General features: G+C 39.4%; 7 protein-coding genes and 1 pseudogene across 7 annotated transcripts; 3 read left to right on the top strand and 5 right to left on the bottom strand.

The window, feature by feature from the left end:
- Positions 1–87: 87 nt before the first annotated feature.
- LOC103851672 lies at positions 88–6,143 on the bottom strand (annotated as a pseudogene).
- Positions 3,707–8,611, top strand: LOC103851671 (reticulon-like protein B21). The gene is made up of 8 exons (XM_009128551.3): positions 3,707–7,055; positions 7,136–7,195; positions 7,286–7,388; positions 7,474–7,548; positions 7,632–7,776; positions 7,850–7,919; positions 8,032–8,097; positions 8,171–8,611. The coding sequence occupies exons 1-8, from the start codon at positions 6,209–6,211 to the stop codon at positions 8,479–8,481; spliced, it is 1,677 nt and encodes a 558-aa protein (XP_009126799.2). The 5' UTR covers positions 3,707–6,208; the 3' UTR covers positions 8,482–8,611.
- Positions 8,612–9,019: 408 nt separating this feature from the next.
- LOC103851670 (transcription factor bHLH82) lies at positions 9,020–13,344 on the bottom strand. The gene is made up of 5 exons (XM_009128550.2): positions 10,303–13,344; positions 10,070–10,216; positions 9,930–9,995; positions 9,725–9,859; positions 9,020–9,457 (listed from the first exon to the last, which is right to left on the bottom strand). The coding sequence occupies exons 1-5, from the start codon at positions 10,492–10,494 to the stop codon at positions 9,116–9,118; spliced, it is 882 nt and encodes a 293-aa protein (XP_009126798.1). The 5' UTR covers positions 10,495–13,344; the 3' UTR covers positions 9,020–9,115.
- A 260-nt stretch (positions 13,345–13,604) lies between these two features.
- On the top strand, positions 13,605–15,074 carry LOC103851666 (replication termination factor 2). The gene has a single exon (XM_009128548.3). It carries the CDS (start codon positions 13,878–13,880, stop codon positions 14,931–14,933), a length of 1,056 nt encoding a protein of 351 aa, XP_009126796.1. The 5' UTR covers positions 13,605–13,877; the 3' UTR covers positions 14,934–15,074.
- Positions 15,075–15,159: 85 nt separating this feature from the next.
- On the bottom strand, positions 15,160–22,079 carry LOC103851667 (trafficking protein particle complex subunit 5). The gene is made up of 9 exons (XM_009128549.3): positions 22,057–22,079; positions 16,601–16,695; positions 16,371–16,459; positions 16,227–16,290; positions 16,005–16,082; positions 15,857–15,933; positions 15,707–15,773; positions 15,514–15,621; positions 15,160–15,409 (listed from the first exon to the last, which is right to left on the bottom strand). The coding sequence occupies exons 2-9, from the start codon at positions 16,670–16,672 to the stop codon at positions 15,377–15,379; spliced, it is 588 nt and encodes a 195-aa protein (XP_009126797.2). The 5' UTR covers positions 16,673–16,695; positions 22,057–22,079; the 3' UTR covers positions 15,160–15,376.
- On the bottom strand, positions 19,738–23,215 carry LOC103851665 (glycerophosphodiester phosphodiesterase GDPDL7). The gene is made up of 9 exons (XM_009128547.3): positions 22,865–23,215; positions 22,659–22,784; positions 22,250–22,546; positions 22,056–22,165; positions 21,462–21,960; positions 21,059–21,379; positions 20,847–20,989; positions 20,299–20,782; positions 19,738–20,216 (listed from the first exon to the last, which is right to left on the bottom strand). The coding sequence occupies exons 2-9, from the start codon at positions 22,759–22,761 to the stop codon at positions 19,918–19,920; spliced, it is 2,256 nt and encodes a 751-aa protein (XP_009126795.2). The 5' UTR covers positions 22,762–22,784; positions 22,865–23,215; the 3' UTR covers positions 19,738–19,917.
- A 488-nt stretch (positions 23,216–23,703) lies between these two features.
- Positions 23,704–25,580, top strand: LOC103851663 (VAMP-like protein YKT61). Its single transcript, XM_009128543.3, has 6 exons — positions 23,704–24,024; positions 24,230–24,327; positions 24,413–24,517; positions 24,746–24,811; positions 24,991–25,077; positions 25,289–25,580. The coding sequence occupies exons 1-6, from the start codon at positions 23,832–23,834 to the stop codon at positions 25,337–25,339; spliced, it is 600 nt and encodes a 199-aa protein (XP_009126791.1). The 5' UTR covers positions 23,704–23,831; the 3' UTR covers positions 25,340–25,580.
- Positions 25,561–26,452, bottom strand: LOC103851664 (temperature-induced lipocalin-1). Its single transcript, XM_009128545.3, has 2 exons — positions 25,989–26,452; positions 25,561–25,905 (listed from the first exon to the last, which is right to left on the bottom strand). The coding sequence occupies exons 1-2, from the start codon at positions 26,364–26,366 to the stop codon at positions 25,720–25,722; spliced, it is 564 nt and encodes a 187-aa protein (XP_009126793.1). The 5' UTR covers positions 26,367–26,452; the 3' UTR covers positions 25,561–25,719.
- Positions 26,453–26,903: the final 451 nt, after the last annotated feature.

The following is a 26,903-nucleotide window of genomic DNA, read 5'->3' as shown; positions in this document are numbered from 1 at the left end:
TCCGTTTTTTATTCTATTTTTTTTGCTTTATGTTTTTGTTACACTGTGAATGAACAAGCGTATTATTATTGGTGGAGCAAAAAGAGATAATACAAGGCAAGAGATTAATGAGGAGGAGGATGTGTGATTCTTTGTTTATCACAAAGAGAACAAAACTGAGAGGAGAAGAGATAAAAACAACGTCTAGTGGTCTTTAGCCTCTCTTTACCTCTCTTGTTAACATTACTACTACTCTCAAGGCAAATACAGCAGCAACATGTGGATTACAATTTTTTTTTAAATAGATTATGGATGGTCTCACTTATTCATCATATCCGGAAGCCTGTCTTTGCAGTATTCATGCGTTGCGTCCATTTCTTCTTTGTATCTGTTTGTTGTTTCTTCGGTGCAAACAACTGGAACGGGTTCGGCACTGCATACATCTCCTCCTCTTTCGTCCTTATCTTCTTTTTCTTCCCTTTATCATATTCTTCATCCCTGCCACAGTCCAATACCATTTGTCTGTAAACCAACTGCCTAATAATAATATAACCAGACAACCAGAAAATAATAAAGCTTACCATTCATCTGCTACATATCCAATTCTAGTGCTTTCACTCTTTCCCATCTTCCTAGAAGCTGAAACTTCCTCATCCCGTTTGGCAACTGCAACAGTTATAAGACTTAATCCCATCAAACACAATCACATATTGCTCAGGTCAACTGCTTGATTGATGCCAGTTCTTTTAAAAAATCAGAGTCGGAGAATGATAGTGTTATCTCCTAACTTGATAAAGTTCGTTATAGCAATTAGCAGCAATGATTACTAAATTTCGAAAAGTCTTAAGTTGAGAAGAGGGAAAGCTTACCCACTGTCTCTGGCAAACCACGTGTGAGAATGGTCACCTGTTCTTTCTGTGAAGAGTTTTGTTCTTCTTTTGCGCTCTCTCTCTTTCTTTTGGCGTTTTGGCTTGCTTCAGACATGTCAGATCTCTTCAACGTTTGCTCTTGGTCTGACGCAAGAACGGCACCATTTTGATTACTTCTCTCCTTGAGCTCTACGGCTGGAGATCCAAGCAACATATTCCCATTACGACTCCTTATCTTTTCATCATGGAGATTGACACTGTTATCCTTCCCATGCAAGCAACCCGAGCCAGAAGAAGCAACATCGCTAGTTATCTGTGGAGTGGAACGCTCTTGATCTGTAGCTCTTTTACTGGATAAGACCTCCGAATCAACCTTAACAGCACTTGGTCTTCTCTTTTTCTGTTTCTTCTTTTTGCGTACGCCCAAGGTCAGCTTAAAAGATTTGAATCCCACCTTCAGGGTTTTCATGCTACCCTTGCGAGTTTTTCTTGGTGTGGTGAGAGTCCCCTCATCAGAACTTGCTTTCACTGACTTAATGGAAGTGGCAGACTCCTCCAACTGATGTCCCAAGGTCTGATTAACATCAACAGCTTCTTTAATAGGTGAATCCTTCCTTACTAATATTGCACATGCAGCCCTGGAACTCTCCTTTACCAAAGATACATCTCCATTAGCCTGTGGAAGTGGCGCTTCCTTCTGAAGGGTCTCTTTGGTATTTAAATCTTTCTGAGTTAAGAGAGAAGGAGCAAGTAGATCACATGGTTTCAAGGGTGCTGAACCATTTTCCCTCTTAGGGATCTCTTTCACCTCCGCACTGCTCGGAAGTTCTTTATTTAAATCTTTTTGGGCCAAGACAGCAGGAGCACCTTTAGCACATGGTTCTAATGGTTCTGTACCATTTTCCCTCTTTAGTATCTCTTTCGCCTCTACAATGCTTGGGGCATCGTTCTGAGTCTCTTTAGCATTCAAATCTTTCTGGGTCAAGACAGCAGGAGCACCTTTCTCACATGATCTCAAGGGTGATATACCATTGGCAACAGGAGCCTTTAAACTACATGTTTTCATGGCTGCTGAGCTATTCACTTGATCATTTCTGCTAGAAAATATATTCAAAGAAGCACTGTTTGTGGCAAGGCTCTCTTTGGGAGTCTCTTTCTTAACCACGGTAACCGTGTTCTTTGGGGCTGGGTTTTGTCTATCACGGACATAGAATAGCATATACGCCTTCTGATTGAACACAGTCTTCTCACTAACTTTGGAAACCTACACCAACAATGTAAAGAGGAACTTACTACAAGGAACCTATGTACAATTTGCCACCCAAAAGAACGAAGAAACATCGCTGCTTACCCTGTTGTCATCAAGGGAATACCACATGCCACTTGAAGTGCGAACAAAGCAGGCGTAGTGACCAGAATGACTACTTCTACCATAATGAACCAAAACACCATATAGAGTGTACTTCAAATTACCTGCCTGTTCAACACAAGTACATGAACCAGATTATCTAAACAACTCCAAGAACATGTCAAAATCTTAGAAAATAGAGCACAAGACGAAGTCTACTTACATAGGGACCACTGACAAAAGGTTTCATGTCAACTGCAGAGGCAAACTGGACCTTCTTGTCGATTTTTTCGGATCTATGCGCTTCAAACCGTTTGAGATGTACAGTTAGGACATAAGGTGCTTTAGAAACAGTCATCTGTTTCTCAGCCCTAACCTTCTGCTTGCACCTTTCACACTGGTAAATCTTCGCACCATCATCTAAGAGCTCAACAGCGGTGAAGCGTGAAAGCGCTCTCTGCAGTGAATCTGCCTTCGAAATGTCTAGACTAAGGTCAAGAAACGGATCAAACTTGTCCGAGCAATGTGAACATTGAGCGCATTTCACCTGAAAAATATATAAAAAAAAATGTTGCAGAGGTCTTCTAACCATAGGTAAAATAAATGCTCCAAAGGATGCAATTTTACCCGACTACGGAGGCTACCACCGAATATTTTGTGAACCAAGCTGCTCCTGTAAGCATCAGAGGATTCACTTGGTACACCAGAAGGCAGACAACACCTGTGCATGCACTCCAGCAAGTTGATCATGTATTCATGTGCATCTTCCTGCCGACAGTTTCTGAAGTTTCTTGACACGCCTAATCAACCAGATGAGAATCATTCCTCATTAGTCTCTGATTAGTAATTGGCACACTAATAGTTCAAACAGGCAAGGTTCTGAGAAGCATTACAGCGCAAGTTCGAGACCAAATATTTGGGTGCTACTATTTTGCCACTAGCTTGAAGAGCAAGCCTGACATGCTTCTGCATTGCACATAAAGCACAGAACCCAGCCATATGACCTACAACAAACGTTTTGACAATGGTATAAGATTTAACCAAACCAGCAAAGCATCTTAAAAGCAACTTACATCGTCTCCCATGGCCAACATCTTGCAGGTAAGCAGCTAAAGGCTCGGTGTAAGTCAAACATTGCACTACAGAATTAAGAAAACATGTATTCCCGAGATTCTCCAGACCCGCACCCTACAAAATCAACCGACACAGACTCCAGATATTATCAACAAAAACCCACAAAGGAAGTATCTTTAGAGACGAAGACGAAGCAACTCACGATTTTGCGGATGGTTCTGTTAAAAGTAAGCTCCCGATCCAACCCATGTTCCAACGGATCAGACCCATCAGACCTTTTAGATGAGGGAGAGGAGAAAGCTCGCTTGTTAGCTGAGGAGGGATTCAAAGTCTCCATCTTGAAATCGGAGCCCTTTGTTAGAGAAGCCGTTGAAGGGTTTCCTAGCGGAAGACGGTTGAAGCGGCGAAAGATCAGTTACTCGGCGGATCCCGATCCGTCTTGGATCATTTACGAATCAAAAGGAATCAACAACCTCGCGTTAAGGAAAAAAGACACGGTTTTGCGATTTGTCGGGAGCAAAAGTTGTGTGAAGAGAGAAAGGAAGAAGAAAGAGAGCTTTTTTACGGCTATCTTCTGAAAGAGAAAGAGAGTGGCAGCTGCAAACGCACTATTAAACCCTAGCAAGTACCCATCCCGACATTACTCGACCACTTGTTTTTTTTTTTAATTTTTTGGTTTAATCTGACTCATCATTACAAGAACAAGAGTTCGTGTTTCGGTTAAGGTGGTCTTGACCGCGCCGGATTATTACCCGGGAAACGAACAGTATTATTATACAGCGTGGACCTAAGTTAAAGGCCCATTTATATGGAATTTGGAATTTGCTTCGAATATTGGGCCTTCTAGTGAGTAAGCCCAATTTCCTTTTTTTTCTTGCTAAATACTTCAGAAACTAAGAATATATTATACCACAAGACACAAGTTGTGAGCATTGATAAACTAACAATAAAGAAGTATATTTTCTGTAGAAATCTGAAAACTTTGCTTTGTTTGTTGTAGAAATCTGAAAGCTTTTAAAAATATATTATTAAACTAAGCTTAAAAGCTGAAATGAAATAAAGGTAAAGAGAGGAGGATTTGCATGGGAAAGAGATAAACTACAAAAGTTATATAATAGGATCAGACACCGTTGATAATGGTAAAACAAGTGTAAGGATCCCGAGTAGGTGAAGACTCCAAAGTACGTTTGTATTTGTAGTATATTTTAAGATGGATTGTGTGAATTGGGAGGAATTCAATATCTAATCCCCATAAGATATGCGCAATTTTGGGAATGGAGCATATTTCGTTATCGCTCGCTTACTTGTTTCATTTTAAAAATTAGTCAATGATAAATTAAGACTATGTATGTATGTTGGGGGTTTTAGGTAAATGTCAATCGCAACTACACAATTTTTAATTGAAATATTTATATGTTCGCTTGCCACAACCAATCGTTGCCGCGGTAGTTGGGCTAACAACAAATTTAAAAACGTATAATGTATTTGCCATGAAGAGGGAAAACAAATTGTATTTTATCATATACAGAAAGAAGAAAATGTAAAAAGGGATAAAGAAGGTGCATGCAGATACAAAAGAGAGGCAAAAAACAATGAGGGCAGGTGTATAGGGAAACGTGACACGAGTCACGTGCTCTCCCACTCGACCACGTGCCGTCTAAGCAATCCCACCAATCCATCTGCCGATTCGATTCTTTACATATATTTGTTAACTTTGATTAATACTCTATAGTTAGTTAAATTGAATAATTTAATTAGTGTGATTAGAGGCATTAGACACATGCGCACGCACGCAGTTGCTACTTTGCACTTGTATGTATTACGGAGATCGAGTTTTGTAAATTTTAGGAAGACAGTAGGAGTTAGTTTTTTACTCATTAGGTAGAGTAGTTTATCCAACATACCTAAAGCCTTGCATGTAACGGTAGTTCAGTGCTTAATAAAAACGTACTATATATTTATTTATTATTATGTCTTGAAATTTACATTTGGATGCTTGTAAATCTACATGTCTATATAATTACATACCGGTTGTGTTTTATGATCTCTTTCGTCACGGAAAAGTTGTCGGTGGTACTCATTTTTCACCGATCCGGTTACAGTGTTTCGTGCTTTTATAAGAAAGGAACTATAAAATAAATAAATAAAACGTTAAATTGGATTTATTTGTTCATTCTCATCCCAAACACTCAACCTTTCGTAAAAAGAAAATGATTTAATTTGACTTGTCTTCAACTCAGTGAACTCCTTTCTTGAATCCAAGCTCATTTACACTGGGTCTACCCTATAGCCATCTGTATTTAATCAAAACGTGAGTACTTTCATGATGAATGTGAATATGGAGAGAAGCTTTTTCACTTTGATCTCGTGAGTTAACAAAAAAAAAAAGAGGAAGGGGAAGCAATTCAATTATTTTTTTCCTTTATAATTAGTTTTCTTGTACATCTAACATTCCAAATTAACTAAACCGCTAGTATTTTTCATGAAGATGAATACATAGAGAACATCTGATTTGAAGCCATTCATTTGTCTACACGGGACATGTTGATAACGTAAAACTTTTATGATAAGGAAGTGAAAGAAAGAAAGCAAAAGAAAAAATGTTAAAAATTAAGGTGGAAAAAGAAAAGAAAAAAGTAGAGATTGTGATGATCATAATAAACCTTAATGATTGTGTTTAAGCAAGCATCTTACCACATGCAATGGCTTTTAGGGGGTTAGTTAAAAGCAGTAGCCAACACCATATTTGGTGATCCATAGTCTCATGAGACAATGACATGTCCCCTCTCTCTCTCTACACACACACATAAGTAGATGAAATTCAATTATCTGACTTTGGTGTCCACTAACCTTCCTTCAGCTTCAAGGCTCATTATCATTACCACCCCTCAAATTTATTTCAATTACCAGTAGAGACAGTGACATAACGAGACATAGTATGGACCCAAGCATCAGTAGAAGAAGAAGGACTGGGGTTGGAGGAGCCGTTACTGCTGTAACGAGAATGCAGAGCGACGATGAGGAACAAGTTATTAGTAATAAATCTATCGTCAAGACCATTTATCTTCATGCTGCTGAAGAAGACAAGACTCCTAACAAGCAGATGAGCTTAAAGGAAGCTACTTTGGTGGGCGTTAACGGGCAGAGACGGCCTCTGAAGCTCACGAGGACGAGATCGATCGGTTCTACTCCTCCGATGACGCCGAGGAGATCGATCTCTAGTGACGTAAATGACAAGGCTTTGACTGTGTCTGTGGCGGCGAAGAAGAAGGTGAGATCTGATTCGGTAGAAGGGGTTGAGAAGAAGACTCCGGGTCGGGTTAGGAAGACCCGATCGGAGCTTTGCACGGCGGTCGTCAGCTCCAGTGAATTTGATTCAGTTCCGTTAAGGAAGGTGAGCTCATTGCCAGCTCACGGTTCCGAGAAAGCTAATGAGAAAACAGAGGATGTACATGTAAAAACAGAGGAGACCGTAGACGAGAAGCCACAGATCACAGAGGAAGTCAAGGAGTTCGATGTCTGTCAGGAGATAGTCGTCGATCACGAGGAGGAAGAGGAGGAGGAGGAGGAAGTGGAGAAGGAGGAGGATAAAGAAGTGGAAAAGCAGAGTATTGATGTAAAAGAGATGAACTTTGCGAAGGAGAGTAGCGAAAACAGAGATGAGAGTAAACAGTACCGTCAATTTCAAAACGGAACCGTTACATCGCCGTCAGCCGTCCGTAAAGTTCCGCCGCCGGCGGTGATCAAAAGGGCAACTTCGGTTTACTCGGTCCCATCAAGCAAAGGTTTTTGATCCTGAATCTCAGTGCTCTGTTTCATCATCGGTCATTTTCATACTCAACTCTGTTTTCACAACTGTGTCCAGATACGTATACAGAGGAAGAAGATAACTTTACTCATCCACACAGCAAACTACAGAGCCTGGGTGAGATTCTCGATGGTGTTCAGTGAAAACACTCAGTTTTTTTTTTTTAATTTCAATATATATATAACTGATGTAAATGAAATGAAACAGAGGATCTTGTGATGTGGAGAGATGCATCAAGGTCGACGCTTGTGTTCGGTTTCGGGACATTCCTCATCATCTCTTCTTCATACGCCAATGATCTCAACTTCAGGTTCTTTCTTCCTCATTGGATTGAGGAAAATACAAAAATGATCGTTAAGTAGCAGTAGTATAATGTGAATAGATGATATGTGCAGCTTCATATCAGTGGTAGCGTATATGGGACTCATCTATCTCGGCGTCACTTTCGTATTCCACTCTCTGATGCGCAGGTAAATGATACATAGATGTACTTTGCATGTTCGGTTTTGAAACTCTAGAGTCTTAGAGAGAATATATATATGAATGGGCGCAGGGGAGTAGTGGAGGAGATGCATAAAGGGGTTGGAGTGAGAGAGGAAGATGTGAAGAGGGTGCTCAGACTCATAATGCCGTACGTCAACGAGTCTCTCCTTCAACTCAGAGCCCTTTTCTCCGGCGATCCCTCCACCACCCTCAAGGTTATTTTAGTCTTCTCCTCCTCCTCTCTTTCTCTCCTTCTATTGATCTTAACAAAGAGTAGTTAATGTTCAGATGGGAGTGGTGCTGTTCATCTTGGCCAGATGGGGCCCTTCTATCACTCTTTGGAACCTTGCCAAATTTGGTAACTTTGCTTCTACCATTTTCTAACACTGGACTGCAAGGTTTCTTGTTTTAGGAAGTCTATAGGTGTGTAGATTCTGAGCTGTGAGTGGTTTGATTGTGTGAGATAACAGGCTTTCTGGGAGCATTTACAGTGCCTAAAATCTTCATCTCCTACTCAACCCACTTCTCTGCTTACGGTAATCAACAGCACCTTTTATGTTACATCTTGGTTGAGACAGTTAATCAAACAGGTGTTGTGTCCATTTTCAGGTATATTTTGGCTGAGGAGATTCAAGGACGCATGGGAAACGTGCAACCACAAAAAGGCTGTGGCTTTGGCACTCTTCACCCTCGTCTGGAACCTCTCATCCGTTGTTGCACGTGTCTGGGCAGCTTTCATGTTATTCGTTGCTTTTAGATATTATCAGCAAAATATGATTTGGACCACTGACCAAGATGATGATGAAGATGAAGAAGAAGATGTAGTAGACAACGAAGAAGAAGAAGAAGAACAAGTACTTAAACTTAAAAGAGATTCTTATATGATGATGATGCCGAATAAACTAAAGAAAATTTCTTAAATTTCCTCCTGCCCATATGTAAACATAATGTAATAATTTCTCTAGTTTTTAGTTAGGGATCATCTGTTACTTCACTACACAGCTTCTATACATATTAGAATGTTAATATGATGTCCTCCTGTTACCCACATTTAAATATCTAAACCAATCTTATTCATCGTTAGGATGAGTTACTGAAACGTGAGTTATTCAAACTTAAAGGAAATTAGGAATGTGTGTATATGTCTTCCTCTGCTTCTAACGGATAAGTCTTATTCTTGGTTATCCAATAGCCGGGGCGGTTCATGAACTGGGCACTACCTATATATATAATATAATTTATAGAAAATGCCACGCTTTAACATGTTTCAATATTATACTGGTTCCACCACTTACATTCGGTTGAACAAAGTCACAAACGATAGCAACGTTGACACAACGCGAATTGGGAAAGACGTGGAACGCACGTCTCTTATATTCCTGTCCCACCACCTATGTTCTGTATCTACAACCAGACACGTATATGTATACGACTACAAGTGTTTCTGTCTTGTCTGTGTTGTAAATTTATTTAATCCAACAGTTAAAATAGTAAATAGATAACGTTTGACTTGAGACAGGAAAAAATGAAACGCATGATGACAGATCCTATGGTTTAGCCCTTGGAGGCAGATACATCATCCATAGGAGAGGAGTCTTCAGGTGGAGCAACTGCTGCTACATTTGCCTCCTCTGCTGCTAACACATTGGATTTGGGGTTAAAGAGAGCTCCACGAGAGTTATTAGATGAAGATGACATTGCAGTTGCGAGAGAGATGGGCATTAAGCAAAGCCCTTTCCCTTGAAGGTACTGCATTGCAGATCCCATGTCTTCTTCCATCAGTTTTGCCACCCTATTTTCTGTGGACCTTAGGCTCTCGTTGGAAGATCCTGTTGCGTTTCCTTTCCCGTTTAAGCCATTGCACGGTCCAGAGAGGGCGTTGAGCCGTCCTCCTACCTACATTACCCAAAAACCATGATGGTTGGTAATATAAAAAGCCATAAAGACAGGCCGGTTCTGGTAACATCCGAATAATACATTTGCTTATCTCCATATTTTAAAGACTTGTTATTTTGTTTCATAACAATTTAAAGAGGTATTATGTATAGGGCGTATGACCTCAATTTTAAAAAAAATTAAAATTAAGGTAAAAATGTTTTTACTGTAGTTTCCTAAATGGCTAAATCTCAGATCTAACCCTGAATGAGAGACTAAGAAACTGACCTCGGAAGTGAGACCGTTGAGGCGTGGACCAACTGCACCTGCACCTCCCAATCTGCTCATGCTTAGTACCTTGACTTGCAGCTGAAGGAATCTTACATACTCGATGATCTCGTCCAGCATCGATGCCTTGTCCGTCTGCATCAACCAATACAGTAATTATGTAGATACAGACAAGATTTATATAAATCAGGAAAGTGTTGAGTACCTTGTTGGTATTGGGAACCAGTTCTTGAAGAGACTTCATACGCTCTGCAATACGTTCTCTTCTCAACTAGTCAAAACAATACAATCAGAAAACACATAATAATAGAGGAGATGGAAGAAGTGAACAATGAAGATATATACCCGCTCAGCGATGCTGTGAGGATCGGTGGCTTGACCTCTCCTAGCTCGCACCCTTGGCTTTTGACGAGCCACAGGTGCACTCGTGGTCGAGACTGTCCCTTGTCCCTGCAACCCATCTTGGCTGCCTATTGTTGGACCACCTGACTCCTGCATTGACAAACAATAACACAAGAAGATGTGATGCAAGGAATCAAAAATATTCTTGATCATGATGTAATGTGATAGTTTAGTGCCTGAGGTTGATGGAACTGGTCGGGGAAAGAGGCGTCGACGGTGAGAGCGTGCGGAGGAGGAGGATGAGGAGGGGGAAGAGAAGAGTCCCAGCAAGGAGGGAGAGAGGAGAGCATTGACATTGAATCAAGGAAGAAGTCATTGTTGTTTTGGTTTATGAACTCTCCCTTTCTTTCTACATTCTCATTTCCCATCTCTTCTGTCTTCTATCTTCTTCCTTTGCTTCCTCCAGCATTTTTATCAGCATTTTGCTATTGTTTAAAATTTTGATTTAATATTTTTTTTTTTACAAAAGTCGTACGAGGCCGGCCTCTTTGTATATTTGTTTTTGTTGTCAATAATGTTATAATCCAATTCTTAGATTTATTCGAATATGTACCAGCTAATATTTGTGTGTTGATCTATTGGTTTCACTAAGAGACCGAGTTTTGAATTCTATAAAATAATTTATTAACAATTATATAGATTAAATATTTTTTCTTATAAAATCTTTACAAGCTGTAAATAAAACCGCATATAAAACCACATATAAATTACCGATTGAAAAGGCGTCAATGTAATAATGTTATAATTTTTTTTTTTTCAAACAACTGAAAAAATTATTTATTATTTAGATTGTAACAAAATTACATAAATACTTATAAAACAATAAGAAACAACAAAGAAATAACTAAAATGATGAGAAAACTTCCAGCGAAATTGAAATCTTTGTCGAAGTATCAAATCTCTTTGTTGTATCACATTGGTTAATGTAATAGTTTTCTATTAGAACAATAATAAATAGAATCAATCTACAATATGTTTTAAACTTTTAAATTGTCATGTTAGGTTAACTCAGGGGTAAACTATTATACTTTTTTGGGAAAATTGTTTTTTTAGAGCAAAAAAATAGGGACATTGTCCCATTAGACTAATCCCAAAGTATAATTGTCTCATTAGGTTAATATTTTCGTAATTGCCTATTATAACCTTAAATTAACTTAACTAAAGGTAACAAATTAATTTAATTTATTATTTATTATACGTTACAAAAAATAGAAAAGGGGAAAATTCCCAAATCATCAAAACCTAATTCCTCTTCTTCTCGATGGCGTCGTCTCCTCCGTATCACCTTCGCATCTCCTTTGTCTCGTCGTGCTCGGAGCCATCCAACACCGCCTCCTCCGTCGGTCGGAATCTACATCCACATCCTTCTTCTCCGGTTTATATCCTTGATAAGTCAAAAGCTTTGTTTTATATGAAATTTTGTTTTCATGGTATGAAATTTTGTTTTTATTCTTCTTTGCATGTGTTTTGATTGTGGTTAGTCTCTGTAAAAAGCATATAGATTAGTGTTTATGTATATGTTCTTGTGTTCTTGTGAATCGATTTAAGAATGTAGGTGTTTTTTTTATGTGTTTGTGTTCTTGTTTTGTCTCTGTTAGCTTTGTTGTGTCTTGTTTCTTGATTATTATGTATGTGTTGTTGTTACCTTTCGGGATTGTTTAAAGATTAGATTTTTTCACAACGTTGTGTCTTCTTTTTATGTTGTTGAACCGTGTTTGATCTCTGTTAATCCCACCTTCTGTAGCTTAGGACAGTTTCTTAACTCGTTTACACTCATGCCCCTTCATGTTTATCCCAAAATGTTTCTTAACTCGTTTACACCAAAGCATCCCTCTAGGCATGTGATTATTGCAATGTTCAAATGATTTGGTGATGGTTTTGATGCAGGAGGAAGATCTGAACATGGAGAATGTCTACTATTCAGAGATGAAGGATGCTGGATTCTTTGACCCCGATTGGGAATAATAAGAACCTGTATATACAATGTGAAAAGGATTGTTTACAAATTGTCATCTTAGGGCCTACTCTTTCACTTATGTATGTATTAATACAAGACTCCCTATACATGAGTGATATAAGTAACTTCTATCTCTCTCTCTCTTGCACGCATTTTGCCTAATCTCGCATTTGGCATTTCGATTTAAGAAATGAAAAGAACAAGGCTTCATGTGTAACCAAAAGTTTCAGTCGACAAATAGAGAGATCTATGGCATACAGTACTAGCAAAGAGTCGCTTGACTTGACATATTAAAAGAAAATGACAGAAAGATTATGAAAACAACAAACAGAAAGCCTCAGATAGTCGGATCTCTTATACTAAATTACTTCTTGGCTTGCACGAGCTCATCAATGAGCTCAGCAGCTTCTTCCACTGAATCTTCTGTGATTTTTCTTCAGCCATTTCGATGTGAAACTCTTCCTCTAAGCCCATCACTATCTAAACCTGCAAAAAAAAAAACACTCAATTAATCAGTATTTAAAAAAAACTCAACAAGTTATGTATTCACATAAGAGAATGTTCGATGAATTGCCGTGTCAATAGAATCAGCTCCAAGATCGGTGAATTTGGTTTCTGCAACGACCCTTTGATCGTCTTTGAGTGATAGCTGCTTCTTGACGATCTTAGACAGTTTCTCAACTGTCTCTTGTATGGCCTAATAAAACCAAATAGACAAAACCAATTCCCATACCCCATGCATAGATATGAATCATGGAAGACACTTTGAGAATTCTTTGTGAAATGTCAAGGGGTTATTGAAGGGGCAAATACGTGTTTGAAGAAGACCTAGCCAGGTTTTTTTTTGTGCAAAAAATCGATTTTTTAAAAAATGGAAACAAAATATTTTCAAATATTTTCAAAAATCTACTTCCCATATTTTCGGAATTGTTCAAACTTATCCATAGAATCTGCATTCTACTATTTGTAGAATATAGTTAACCTTTAGAAATCGATTTCTACGGCTTTTAGATTTTATGTAATGTGTAGATTGTAGCTTCTACATATTTTAGAATTGCACGCTAAGCGCGGAATGTGTATTCTAAATATTTTTAGATTACTGTTATTTCCGTAGATTATGTATTCTAACTTTAGTAGATTTATTGAAAAACGTGGAAGACATATTCTAACCATTGTAGATCTAATGAAAAATGTAGATTTCATTTTCTACTTTGTAGAATGTACATTCTACAGTCCGTAGAACAAAATTTGAAATTTTTATTTAAACATTTTTAGAACAAAAAAAAACACCTCTAGATTGGTATAGTTATTTACAATGCAATTCTTATTTTTCCTAATTTTTTTGGTTTGTAAAACTATTTATTTGGTTTATTTTTATAAATAAAAAGGGCATTATAGGAAAAAATGGACCAAATTTGAAATTAGTCTAATGGGACAATGTCCATATTTTTTTGGTCTAAAAAAACAATTTTCCCTACTTTTTTTTACCAAAAAAAAAAAAACTCAGGGGTAAACTCTTTGCCGCTTGGAATAATTAAACGGTTCCTTGTGTTGCAAGTAATCATGTTATAAAAGTTAATTCACGCAAATCCAAAGGCTCGAGCCCGCACAGAGAAACTATTTAAGCGCTTTGTACTTCTATAGTACGTCAGGCCCAAAGCCCAAGCTAAAAGTGGTCCAATTATTATTACACAACACAACCGTCTTGTGTTCCTGTTTCGCATCTTTCTCTCTCTCTTCGATCTCAAAACTGAAACACCAACCAAATTGATCGGAAAACCTAAGTCCGCCACAATGCACTTCCGGCGACAGATCATCGTCAAATCTCCTTACTCTCAACAAACCGTCGCACTGCAATTAGACCCTTCGCAATCTGTGTTAACTCTCTCAGCTCTCACTTCCTTACTCGAATCATCGCAGCGTCAATCGTTATCAGACTTCTCCGTCGCTCTAAATGAGAAGCCTCTGAACGCCTCTACACGGATCAAAGCATCTAACCTCCCTCCCGTCTCCATGCTCGCTGTTTACCCTCGCCTCCTTGGAGGTGGAGGAGATGGCGGTGCGACGGGAGCAGAGTCTCGTGATTGCTACCTCAACATGTACGCTGAGAAGAAGCCTGACAAGGTCGATCCCAACGAGCAGAGGCTCTCTAAATGGCTTAACTGCGCCTTGTCTAACGAGCCTCTGGCTGAGCCTTGCGTGATTGATCTCCTCGGGAACTTGTTCAACAAAGAAGCTTTGGTGAACGCTCTGTTGTTGAAGAGGTTGCCTAAGCAGTTCTCTTACATTAAGGGTTTGAAGGATATGGTGAATATCAAGCTCGCGGATGTGGTTGGTTTCGATGGAGACACGACCAGTGCTAAGTTTCAGTGTCCGGTCTCAGGGCTTGAATTTAACGGAAAGTATAAGTTTTTCGCTCTGAGAGGGTGTGGGCATGTGATGAGTGCGAAGGCGTTGAAGGAAGTGAAGTCTTGTTCGTGTTTGGTGTGTCATGCGGATGTTAAAGATTCGGATAAGATTGTGGTAAACGGTACGGAGGAGGAGGTGGGCTTGTTGAGGGAGAGGATGGAGGAGGAGAAGGCAAAGCTGAGGGAGAAGAAAGGTGCTTCAAAGAAGAGCAAGAACGGTGTTGCTGTGGTGGTTGATGCAGGTGTGAAGGTGGGAAAGAGACAGATGGATGATGTGAATGTGAATGGGAATGGCGTTACTGTGAAGAAATTCAAGGCGGGGGATGCAGTGCCGGTTAATGCTACCAAGGAAGTCTATGCTTCTCTCTTTACTTCCTCCAAGAAGAAGTCTGATTTCAGAGAGACTTACTCTTGCAGGTCACTTCCTCTCGGCAGGAACTGATTTGTTTGAACTAAACCATGTTCTTGTTACCTTCTTTGCTTTGTGATTTGCTCTTATTATATTGATATGTCTATTGGCTTTGGTAACCTAGCTACTGGATATGTATCTAGGAACTAAGCGTAAGAAGAGAGGTTCTTAGCTTTTTCATGAAAACAGATACTCAATTGCTGAAGATAGAAATGAAATTATGAGTATCATGATGATGTGTATTTGACTGGTAACCAAATGAAGTTAAATAGAAACCTTGAAACAAAAAGATATCGGCTAAGAAGTGCTGCAACTATAACAGGAAGGTATGTATACGTAGTTTACATCAATGCATCTACAGGGCTTTGGAGCTCATTTCAAAAGCTTTTATAAATCATCCAAAAACAGACCAGTAGATTTGCACAAGCAGTTCACATAAAGACAACATAGTCCCCAGATCGTGGCAAAATGTGCTCTCATTGGCTTAGCCGTGCTTCTCTTTTAAGCACCTGTGCAGGCATTATGGAACATGTGTCAAGATTAAGTCATTTCCCGAAAGTTTTGTCGAGGAAAAGAGAATGAAATAGAGGAGGAGATAGGGGCATGCATTAACCTCATCAGCAAACTTGATCAAGATGGTAGTCCGAGGGCGTTGTTGTCCTTCAATGGGTACAAAATGAGCCGTTACCACAGCAGGAAACCCTGCGTTATCCAGAACTCCCTGCATACAGGAAATGGAAGCTGCCTCAGTCTTCTCTTAATAAACCATTTTAATATTTAAACCGTACTCATGAAAATGCACTCACCTTAACTATGCCGGCCACAAACGCCCCGCAGTTGAATGTTCCCATGTCTTTTGGAATCGATATGAACCTACACATTTTACAATTTATTCCATCACTTGTCTTTTAATATCGAGTGTTAACGGGAAGAGCTAGAGAGAGAGCAATCTAAACCTGTTGACGAGAAGCTCCTTCTCACTGATCATGTACTCATCTTCATGTTCAGTTCCTTTCTCAAGTGAATCAGCAACCTATAGGTTAAAGAGGGCAAGTCAGGATCATGACTCTTAGCAACTAATTCAATTCAAAGATCATGACTCACCTTTCCAAACAAGACCTTCCAGACGGTGCTGTGGACAAACGACAAGATTCCTAGTAGTCGTGTCTCTCTTCGGTTTCCCTGGCACAATGAACAATGAGAGACTCGTGACACAACTCATGGATTGCTCTTCTTACATGACCAAAACTTAAAGAAAGGAAACTTTGTGTCTTTCAGGCAACCACATATTACAAGTTGTCTTTTTTGGTAAAACAAAATGTATACCTTCTCTCGGTTGCAAAGAAGCTCCAAGACTCGAGCTCCAACTGCATACCCAGCATCCTCTAGTCTGAGAGTCATGGCCACAATGTAAGAATGAGAATGATTCAGACTAAAAAAAATCATATCTTGGAAACGAAAAGAGGTAACCTTCTTTCAAGCTCAGCAATGTTGTCAACCTGGGTTTGATTGTACTGAACGAGCTCCGAGAACAAGAAGGCAAATGCGCTCAAGCTCACCTGCACCAATACACAGTACAATTAGATTGATCAAACCCTCGATCCGGATCCGGATCCAAACCCAAGACGAGATTTTTTATGAGAAAATGGTTCCGAATTGAAACAGAGAAGTGGATCTAAGGGGGAGGTAGAGAAAAGTACCTCTTGTTTGCCTTTGCTGAGTGGCTTGTCGAGTACGTTTGAGTACAGTTTCATCTTCCCCACTCCGATCATCTTCTTCCCTTTTTTCAGCTACTCAGAACGCAGTAATTTTTTTTTTTGATTTCCGGGAAAATAATCTGGAGATGTTGCTGCTTGCTGGTTATTTTAACCCGGTTTGGTTTTTGGTTCGAAGATGGTTAGCAAAAAGTTAATTATTAATTGTAATTGTTCAGTTATAAACCGCTTGTATCTTTTTTATTAATTTTAACTAGTATTATTCTCGTGCTACGCACGAATCAAATATATTGTATTTTAAATTATTTTATCATAATTTTCAATCAAAATAAATGAGTATTTTAATCAAAAATTCTATATACATGAAAATATTGCTTCCACAATATCAGCACACAGGGTTCCATACTGAAAATCTGGTATTTTTAAAACTAAAATATCAAAGAAAATGTATTAGTATTCTTTATAAATGATACTTCATAAAAAAGTAAATCCATAATGATACTTACAATATGTTTATATCATATATTAATAGTTTTATGAGTTACCTGAAAAGCTAATATTGGATTTCTTACTTTATTTTCAGTATCAAATATGTTTGAGAACTGCAAATAATTTGTCTAACTATTTGAGCTACTGCTTTGTGATATTCATGTGTTAATTAAAGTTCTGAAGCTAGGTATATATGTTTGAAAATCAAGATATTAATAATTAAGCACCTAGTCTTTAGATATTTTTCATCTTCTATGATTAGGTTTATACACTTTTGTTTATTACAATAATATTTGAGTTTATGCTGAATCTTAAAGAACTAATTGAGCTGTCTCAAAGTAAAAAAAATTATGTTCCAAAGTTATTTAACTTACTGTTGAAATATCATTTAGGGTTGTCTTGATACAACTTTTGAAGAAGGTGCAAAAGTGTTTGCAGTGCTTGAGAAGATATTTTCTGCGTTTCACATCAAAGCAAAAATGATAGGAGAGTAGGAAAATTAGGAATGATATGATGCTTTTAATATAAAATTGTTTACAAATGCAATAAACTGCATTTTGTCTCTCAGTGTTGCAACTTGAATGCTGCTGCGTTTATATTCTTTTCCGGATCTTGAATATTCATATTGGTTGCTGAAACCAAACATACAAATTAGTTGATTTACGTTAATTAAAAATACAATGACACAAAATTAATTTACATACCCTTTCTAATTTTCGCATAACTGTTGCTTTCCATGCATATTGGAGCATGTTTTTTTTTTTTGAAAATAGAGCATGTCGAAGAACTATGTTGGTAGAATTTGCAAGTTTGCTTTCTATAGCACATTGAAAAATGCACGATTAGTTTCTGCACAATTTTAAATTTATTTGAATTTGATTATGAAAATAAAATCATTTACCTTTGCCATAGATTGTGGTTGACTTATGAGGTTGGTGTCTCATTCTCCCTGGTTCTTCTATTAGGATTTGGAATCTTCATTGTTGAAACTTTGCAGTGAGACCAACAGGGACGTTAAAATGAAGTTTGTACTTGTTACAAATGTGTCAGAGACAATTTAATAATAGAGATTTGAAAACATAATTGGAAACATGTGAAGAAAATAGACAGATGGATACCTTTTTTGTGATGAAGAAGATATAAACAGTTTTTTTTTTCTTTGATAAAAAAAACAGTTTTTTGGCTAAAAAATATAAACAGTTATTAAATCGAATGTTGTAACTTCCATGAACAGAAACTGGAATACGTGGGTTTGCTTTGTGTTTTTTTGCTTTAGCAAAAATTTTAATTGATTTTTAAATTTTTTTGCCACATGTCAGTGTTTGATTCACCAGACGACTTGCACTTTAGTATATAAAGGATTCTATTTGTCCTTATTTGTTTTGGTGGGCAAGGCCCTAGCGATGATGTAAATGGGCCGATACTTGAGAGAAAAGCCCTTACCACACTGGCTCTCTCTCTCTCTCGTGCTTCATCCAAGTCGTCTCTTCTTCCTCCGGAGATCTCTATTCCGACGTTTTCTAACCTCCTCTCCGTTCCATCGACCTCAACCTCATGATCAAGATGTGGCAGAAGCTTATTCAGCTTCATTCTCTAGGGTTTCCGACGCCAAATTATCCACCGCTATCTCCTAGTATGTTCGTGTCTGCTTCTGAAGCTGGAGCGCTCTCTGGTTGAGTAATTGAGCAGGTTGGCGATGGAGGATACAGAGTACAAGGAGATGATTGAGATAGCTACATTGAAGGCAATCTTCAGATAGTGTTGAATGACAACTTCATGATCGGAGCTGACAGAAGATCAAGAATGGGAGTTAACAACGAAGATGATGATGAAGAACCACTTGTTATAGTGGCTGACACGGATCCAAATCAACCTATGGTATGGAGGAGCAGCTCTGGGGAGAAGATGGTCTTCAAGCGGTGGAGGGAGATGGTAAAGAGTCTTTACTAAAGATGGTGGCGAAGCTGCTGGCCCCGTTATAGGTTCTAAGTTTAAGGTCAGTCTCAGTGCAACAATGTTTTGTCACTTCACTCACTTGTTAGATTACTTAATGGCCGAGTTTATTGCCGTGGTCCCATTATATAGCTGCTTCTGTTTTCTTAACCAAACTCTTGAGTGTTTGGTCATTAGTTTAAGAACATGAAAGGGAGTTAAAAACCTAATCGATTTCCTCTCTTCGTATATATACGCAATCCTATGCCACTACCAATCACGCTGTGCATGAGTTGCTGTGAAATGTAAGCTTAGCCATTGAAGAAGAGGACTATAAAAAGAATAACTTACTTTATGAAGCAAATATTTCGTATTTTGTATAAGAATAGGGAGGGAATACGCATAAGGATGACTCTGAGATAATACTCTTTTGTAGTAGTTGATGTAACTTTTCTCAAAGATTATTGGTCTTTTAGTTTTGTTCTCATACTAAGCGCCTCGAGAGAGAAGCGAGGATATTATAAAGTTACTTGACGGCACTGTATTACACTGTAGTGATTTTGTTACTGTAGTGCTATTGTACCTTTAAATAATTGATCATTGGTTTTTTACTTTTTTGCAGGTTTACTATGTCGAGGAGGCGACAACTATGCAAGTAGAGACTGCTTGTTGGAGAAGGTTCGCAAACAGATTATGAGCGATTATCAAGATTCAAAATCTCTACTGAAATTAAACATTCCCATGACCACAATACACAAAGATTCTTTTTGATCTATTTTCGTTAACGTGAGTAAAACATAAATAGCTCAAATTGCGTCAGTTTGGAATACGCTGCAGGATAACATGTTCAACATTTGGAGTTATATTGTCTGATCAATCTTTTATTCAACAGCAAAGAGGACTCCCAAGGCCAGTATTGCCAGCAAAGAAAGGCCAAGATTAGCAGATGTGGCAATGGTGCCTGAATGAGGAGGGGCATGTGGCGGAGCTTCTCCATCAGAGGAACCAATGTTTGCAACAGGAGGTAGAGGCGGATCAATCACGTCCTTAGCGTCAAGAGGCGGGCTTGGGGCAATAGCTGGTGGCTGTGCTTCCTTGGCTGCCACGGAGAGTAGAGCTCCAGCCTCTGCAGGTAAGATGGCGTAGGGCTGGTCTTTGTTCAAATCTGAGCATGGACTCCCTGCATTTGCATCAAATATATATATATTACCAGCCTTGTCTTGATTGTTGTTTCATGATCTTTGTAGAGGTTTAGAACTTACTCAAGTATCTGGTGGCGGTGGCAGGGAACTCCGTGATGACTCCATCAACGCCATTGCCTGCAATGAACGTGGCAAGCTCTACCGTAGGATCAGAGAAGTAGTCGAACGCTATGGAGATGTACTCGTTTCTCAGCACAGAGACGTACACAGAGATATTCCCCTTGTGCATTTCCTCCACTACGTTAGTCTTCCCTGTGGCAAAGCTTTCGGAGATGGTGTCGAGAGAACTTCTCTTGAGATTGACTGCTTCTGCGTGCTTCTTGATTTCATCAACGGATGGCTTTGGAGCATCTCCGATCTCCTTGTCGATGCTCAAGACTCGAGTGTACGGAGGGACGGCCTCAAAACTGGACAGAACCGAACTGTCATCTGACTGAATCAAAACCTTTTGGGTTGATTGCTTGTCGAGTGTGGAATTGGTCAGAGCGGACTTGACTGCGTCTACGATTCCAAGGCCTTTCTTTGAGGCTAAATAAGCAGCATTCTGTCAACAAATAAAACGTTAGTGGAGAGATGCCTTGAGTAAGTTAATAGTGAAAAAGACTTGCCTGGATGTTGATGAGAACTCCAGTGACTGCCTTTGCTTTGCCAAACTCCAGGAAGTCAACGAGAGTCATGAACTTCCCTGCATTCTTGTTTGCTGGGTTTCTCTGGAATCCCCCAGAAGTTGAAAAGGGGCTTTGTATTTGAGCTGGAGACAAAAGCATTCAAATCTTAGCAATCTAGCTGAGAATCAGATAGTTTCAGAGGAGTTTCTTACGCTTCAAAGACTGGATCTCCGCCCAAGTGAGATCAAAAGAGAAAATGCCATTGGTGGGCTGGATCTCAGGAACGCTGGTGGCTCGGGACATGAAAGTGGTCATGGCATTGGTGGTTGCTGTGATGTCCGCAGAATCATGGCAGAAAGCCATTCCGTCTTTGGACATCTGGACAGAACAGTCAATCACATCTGCTCCATCGTCCACCGCCTTTTGATAAGCCAAATCGGTGCAGCCTGGATATTCTCCACTTGCTCCATTGTGTGTTATGACCAACGCATTGCCTATTTTGGGGAGATTACCCTTTTGGTGAGATAAGCAAGCTGCAAGAACACATAAACGTGGGGGAGTGTTAGCTTCTCCTATTAATCTAGTTTTTGAGGAGACGATGGGAAGTCATCTCACAGATGGCTTGTGATGCTGTTGGCGGGAAGTCGGTGATGAAGCCATCAACAGAGAACTGGCCATTATCCACAAACTGGAGATACTCAGCGGAAGGATCATAGCTGTAGTTGTAACTGGTGCGATAATCATTGGCGAAACCTGAAGCGTAGACCTCTAGACCGGCCTTGTGGGCATCAGCCACAAAGGTGGATGCGGGCTTAAGGTAATTAGCCGAGTCAAGGGCCCAAATGTAGTCTTTGGGGACAAGAACGCCTGAAGCAAAGGCCTTGATGGCTGCAAGGTTCTTCAGAATCTCGCTGTACTTCTTGTTGGTGGTGGGCTCAATTGCCTCGGGGTCTTTGAATTCGAATATGAGCTTTGTCTTGGCCCTGAGTGCATCCATCCCAATGCTCTTCAAGAAACCGATCTCCGGAGATGAGATGAAAGTAATGCCACGGAAACGCAAGCTTCTAAGGTATGCGGCTGCGCTCAGCTTGTGTTCCATGTAGAATGCATCGTACTGCACATATGTATTGTTTGTGTGTTTTGATGAGTCAAAAAAGAACCCTCCAGAGTTTGTTAATCATATTGTGAAAGAGAGGTGGAATAAAATACCTGAACGCTCAACCAGAACTTGGGAGGCTTGATTCCTAGGACGTCCTCCACTGCTGAAACGGGCATCTGGCCATCGAAGATGCTGGGCCGAGAGAAGATGTTCTGCACCACTGCTCAACAATACAAAACATGAAAAGGTGTGGTGGTGTGGGGAGAAGTGATTAATAGAGGAAAATGATAAGAAGAAGACGTACATGAGACATTGGAGAAAATGGTGTCGGCAGAGTAGTCAAGGACAAACCAGCCTTTAAGGTCCTGACCATAGACCTTGTAGGTCTTCTGGGCTTTGGGGAAGAGGGTGGAGATGGTGGTTGCATTGTCAAGCCTGATATCAGACAAACAAAGGCCAACACCGTCCTTTGTCATCTGAAGGTTGCACAACATTGTGAGGCCAGGAGAGCTGGTGCTAATAGCCAAGTCATTTGCAGATGCGCTTGACTCAGGGAAAAGACCGGAGAAGCCGCCTCTCGCCACAACCGCAGGCTCTTGTCCTAAAAGACAGAAAAAAAAGAGGTATATTTTTCAAAAAACAAAACAACATGTTATGTAATATTAGCAGTTTAATAGATTTCGCCACCAAGAAACAATAAAAGGATAACATACCATTAAGGGTGAGCCATTTCGTGGCAGGAACAGCAGCAGGAATCTTGGGAGCCGCAACACAAGAATGAATGAAAAGGAAGAAAAAGATGAAAAATCTGAGCATCTTTGCGTGTTGTTTGATTGATCCTGCATGCATGTACGTAAAGCAGAGTCAAATACATAAACAATAAAGCATACATTTTCAGAAAAGGTGAAAGAGATCTCACAGCGAAAAAGGAAGAAGAACATTAATCAATCTCTTTCTTCTTCCCCTTGTTTTCCTCCTTGTGTTTCTTCACAAGGGAAAAGAAACGAAGAAGAAGAGGTCGTCAAACACAAAGAGGTTAATTAACGTGTTAAAGAAAAAAGTTAACTCTCTAATCCCATTTTATGGCCATTTACTTACTATTTTTATCTCGTTTTCCCCGCCATTCCTTTCTTAACCGCTTTTCTTGTTTTTTCCTATATTTTTAATTTCTTACATAATTATTGTTTCATAAATTTTTGAATGTTTTAGCGGAGATTTTTGGTATGTGTAATAGATTTGTAAATCCAAATTACATTTGGTGTTTTTCATTTTATAAATTTATATTGAAATCATGTGTAAATAGTTTTATGATTTTTAAGTTTAGTTCAAATGATGTATTGTTCAATGGTATGAATTTACTAATAGATTTAAGTTAACTTGTTCCAAATTGTAAAATATTATATATATATATATATATATGTATATTTAAAGTAATCAGGTTCTATAAATAGTGACTAAAGTCTGTATGTTGTATCTGAAAATTAATATAAATTTTAGTTAAAATTATAAATTATATATGAATTTTTAAGTCTATTAAAAACGAATAGTACCCCTTTGGAATTTATGTCATCTTCAATCCGAAATTTATAAAATAGAAGAAAAAATTAGAAATGGGATTTCTGCTCTAATGTGTTTTTTCTATAATTGAAGAATGATTTTCTTTTTGTTTTATAAATGGAGGAATGTTATTATAATTTATAGAATATAATTCTTATGAAATAAGAAATAGATAGCGAGGGTGGGTATATAATGAATGTCATCGACAACTAAAGCTCTTTTTCACCACCGGACAAAAAGTTTTCATTTTCCCAGGTGCCGACGCCTGTCCTCCCCCTTCCGTTTAATCGCTTCGTTGTCACGCAACCTCCGATCCACCGCAGGCAGCTATGAAGATCACCGCCTTGCTCGTCCTCAAGGCCGCTCCCGAAACCACGGATCCCGTCATCCTCGCCAACGCCTCCGACGTCTCTCACTTCGGCTATTTCCAGCGATCTAGCGTCAAGGAGTTCGTCGTCTTCGTCGGTCGCACTGTCGCCAGCCGCACCCCTCCTTCCCAGCGCCAATCCGTCCAGCACGAAGGTTCTTCCCTACCTTTAGATCTCCTCCTTTCCCTCGGATCTAATTTTATACCCTTTAGATTTCGAAAATTTTATGATTAGGTTTTGCAATTGATTCCTCACCTCTTCTGATTCAGGAATCAGAATCTTTATGTGATTAAAGGTTTGGTTGTTCTCGTCGATTTTGGTGGTAATTAGGGATTGTATCCTTTGAATTTGATGTGCAGAGTACAAGGTTCACGCTTACAATAGAAATGGCCTTTGCGCTGTTGGATTCATGGACGATCATTACCCTGTTCGTAGTGCCTTTTCTCTTCTCAATCAGGTCTTCAAAAAATCACTCCTTGTGTAATTCCATGTCTAGGTTGTCGTGAATAGGAAATGATTTGACAATCAATTTGTTTTCTCAGGTCATAGATGAGTATCAGAAGAGTTTTGGGGAGACATGGAGGTCTGCTAAAGAAGACTCCGCTCAGCCCTGGCCTTACTTGGCCGATGCTCTTACCAAATTTCAGGTTTCTCTTCACTTGTGCAACTCTGTTTTTCTCATTTCTCCCCTTTGAAGCTTGTTGAACAAAACTTTTTAGGTATATGCTAATTTGGGTGGACATAAAGGATCCACCTTTAATGATGATTCCTCATGAACTAGTTTTATTGGCCCCATTATTTTATGATCAAGTTGGTTTTGTTGAGTGGTTTGGTCTAAAGTGTTTCTGGTGTTGCACTTTATTTGTAATCTTCAGGATCCAGCAGAGGCTGATAAGCTGTTGAAAATCCAGAGGGAGTTGGATGAGACCAAGATTATCCTTGTAAGTTGTGCGGTCTCTTTATCCTCTCTTTTTTCCTATGTTTCTGCCAACAGCGATTAAATTTGCATAAATGATGTTCTGTCAGTGAGTCTCATTTCTTCTGTAATTTCAAAACAAGAAAGTCGTGCAGATCCAATACAATAGATTTTTATGGACTGAATCTATGTTCTGTATTACAGCATAAAACCATTGATAGCGTTCTAGCCCGTGGTGAGAAGCTGGACAGCCTAGTGGAGAAGAGCTCAGATTTGAGCATGGCGTCGCAGGTAACCTTCTACAGTCCCATACTAGCTTTCCCCCGCTTATATTGCTTTCTTTTTCAACAGTCTGGGTCCTCTGAGTATAGTTAGTAAACACGGTAGAAAGGGCATCACATGCTGGTAACCGTAACATGCTATTATCGGGTTAGATGGATAGAGGAGTTGTGGACGATTTCTAGATGGGAACCTGATTTTTTTCATGTATTGGTTGAAACAGATGTTCTACAAGCAAGCGAAGAAAACGAATTCATGCTGCACTATTCTTTGAGCTTCAACTGTGGATGTCCTAAGGTATATATAGTCAACCAAACTTCTGCTCGGGGCGACTCTGTTTTTCTTTTTTATGCATTTGATCCCGTGTCTCTACACTTTAATATTCCACCAGACTCGTGTTGTGCGGTGTGCTATCCATATACATTTCAGTTACAATTGTCTGCCAATTTTTATATGATTGCTTGTGTTCATCTTCTCACTTTGTTACCATTTATGTATAAAAGACAACTTTGTTACGCAAATAGATTTACTTTAGATGTTCAATATACACGAAAGCTTTACGATGATTACTAGAGTAAACATAAGGGGTAGTAATATTATTACACAAGCAATGGAAGTAACAGGAGGTGAAACGAAGGTCTTGGGTTTCTGTAACTATTTGCCGAACATAGATTTGAACCACCAAACACCCTTGGTGTCGTCAGGAGCAGCGTTGGACTCAGGTGGTGTGTCACTCTGAGGGGTCTTGTGAAGCTTGCTGACGTCGTACCCTTCCTCCACCGCCTTCTGCAGCAGCTGCTTGTATGTCTCTTCTTCCACATGCGCCGTCCTGCTCAGTATCTACACCACATATCCCACATACTCAATATCAATCCTTAGCTTTTTCTATCATTCATCATAAAGACAAAGGCAAAAAGACATACCCAGAGATAACTCCTCGAAGGCTGGCCGATGACAGCATGCTGGTACTCAGGATCAATATACAACACCCAGTAATCTCCAGTGACAGGAATGATAGGGAGAAAAGGAGGGACGTAGAACTTAACTTTGAACTTAGCCTCGTCGCTCTTAGGATCAGTCTTGTAGGCTGAGCCTTGGATGAAAGCTCTCTTGCCACCGTTCCACGTCTCGTTCAAGACGTGCACCGTGCCGTCAGGGTTGAGGGTGTAGGTGGCGCGAGTGTCAACACCGTTCTTGGGCTGAAAAATGGAAGGGAAAGAAGCAATCTCGTACCAACGGCCCATGTATCTCTCCAAGTCAAGATCCTTCACCACTTCCATCTCTTTCTTCTGCGTCGTCATCTTTTCTTCTTCCTTCTTCTCTAAGGTTCAGATATTTTATTGAGTAGGATAAGAAAGAGGGATTCTGTTTATTTTTTATAAAAGAAAACAGAAAAAGACCACAAAGTGGATTTCTGTGGGAAGAGAGACTGACACGTGGGAAGCGTGTAGGGCAAATGGTTCTAGTAGCATCTATGAGATGTAATCTGAAACAAGGAGGAGGACACAAATGTCTTGTCTCTTTTCTTTGTTCTATGGGCGGGACCGCGGGAGGTAGAACCGTAGAAGAATACAATACAATGGGCCAAGCCTAACATGCACACTTTGATTTGACTTTCTTTTGCCATTTTTAGGCCCACCCAAGAACATTTTTCATAATTGTGCGATTAACTAGATTGTAACACTCAACTTTTTTCGTGGTGACCACTGAGCGTCCGAGATTTCCAAGATCGCAATGATGAGAAGAAGAGAAAATATCAAAAACCAAAAAAAAGATGAGAGATGAGAGCAAGGAGACATGACATATTTGAACACACTAACCTATCGACTTCAAACTCT

The sequence above is a fragment of the Brassica rapa genome, chromosome A02 (assembly GCF_000309985.2).
Source record: "Brassica rapa cultivar Chiifu-401-42 chromosome A02, CAAS_Brap_v3.01, whole genome shotgun sequence".
NCBI lineage: Eukaryota > Viridiplantae > Streptophyta > Magnoliopsida > Brassicales > Brassicaceae > Brassica > Brassica rapa.
Note: the sequence above shows the minus strand (reverse complement) of the source record. Positions and strands in the feature narration are given on the sequence as shown.

Bases quoted from the DNA above. Each gene is read 5' to 3' on its own strand.
- LOC103851665 (XM_009128547.3), bottom strand. From the start codon at position 22,761: ATGCTCAGATTTTTCATCTTTTTCTTCCTTTTCATTCATTCTTGTGTT. The intron at 22,166-22,249 runs GTACGTCTTCTT...ATTGTTGAGCAG, and splicing joins CATTTTCTCCAATGTCTCAT to TGGTGCAGAACATCTTCTCT. The intron at 20,217-20,298 runs GTAAGTTCTAAA...ATGCAAATGCAG, and splicing joins CACCGCCACCAGATACTTGA to GGAGTCCATGCTCAGATTTG.
- LOC103851664 (XM_009128545.3), bottom strand. From the start codon at position 26,366: ATGACGACGCAGAAGAAAGAGATGGAAGTGGTGAAGGATCTTGACTTG. The intron at 25,906-25,988 runs GTATGTCTTTTT...TATGTGGTGTAG, and splicing joins CTTCGAGGAGTTATCTCTGG to ATACTGAGCAGGACGGCGCA.
- LOC103851670 (XM_009128550.2), bottom strand. From the start codon at position 10,494: ATGGGAAATGAGAATGTAGAAAGAAAGGGAGAGTTCATAAACCAAAAC. The intron at 10,217-10,302 runs GCACTAAACTAT...TTGTCAATGCAG, and splicing joins ACCAGTTCCATCAACCTCAG to GAGTCAGGTGGTCCAACAAT. The intron at 9,860-9,929 runs GTACTCAACACT...TGGTTGATGCAG, and splicing joins TGGTTCCCAATACCAACAAG to ACGGACAAGGCATCGATGCT.
- LOC103851666 (XM_009128548.3), top strand. From the start codon at position 13,878: ATGCACTTCCGGCGACAGATCATCGTCAAATCTCCTTACTCTCAACAA.
- LOC103851663 (XM_009128543.3), top strand. From the start codon at position 23,832: ATGAAGATCACCGCCTTGCTCGTCCTCAAGGCCGCTCCCGAAACCACG. The intron at 24,025-24,229 runs GTTCTTCCCTAC...TTTGATGTGCAG, and splicing joins CCAATCCGTCCAGCACGAAG to AGTACAAGGTTCACGCTTAC. The intron at 24,328-24,412 runs GTCTTCAAAAAA...TTGTTTTCTCAG, and splicing joins CCTTTTCTCTTCTCAATCAG to GTCATAGATGAGTATCAGAA.
- LOC103851667 (XM_009128549.3), bottom strand. From the start codon at position 16,672: ATGATCGGAGTGGGGAAGATGAAACTGTACTCAAACGTACTCGACAAG. The intron at 16,083-16,226 runs GTATACATTTTG...TCATTGTGCCAG, and splicing joins TTCTTTGCAACCGAGAGAAG to GGAAACCGAAGAGAGACACG. The intron at 15,622-15,706 runs GTGAGTGCATTT...TCCTGTATGCAG, and splicing joins TTGTGGCCGGCATAGTTAAG to GGAGTTCTGGATAACGCAGG.
- LOC103851671 (XM_009128551.3), top strand. From the start codon at position 6,209: ATGGACCCAAGCATCAGTAGAAGAAGAAGGACTGGGGTTGGAGGAGCC. The intron at 7,196-7,285 runs GTGAGATTCTCG...GAAATGAAACAG, and splicing joins CAGCAAACTACAGAGCCTGG to AGGATCTTGTGATGTGGAGA. The intron at 7,777-7,849 runs GTTATTTTAGTC...GTTAATGTTCAG, and splicing joins ATCCCTCCACCACCCTCAAG to ATGGGAGTGGTGCTGTTCAT.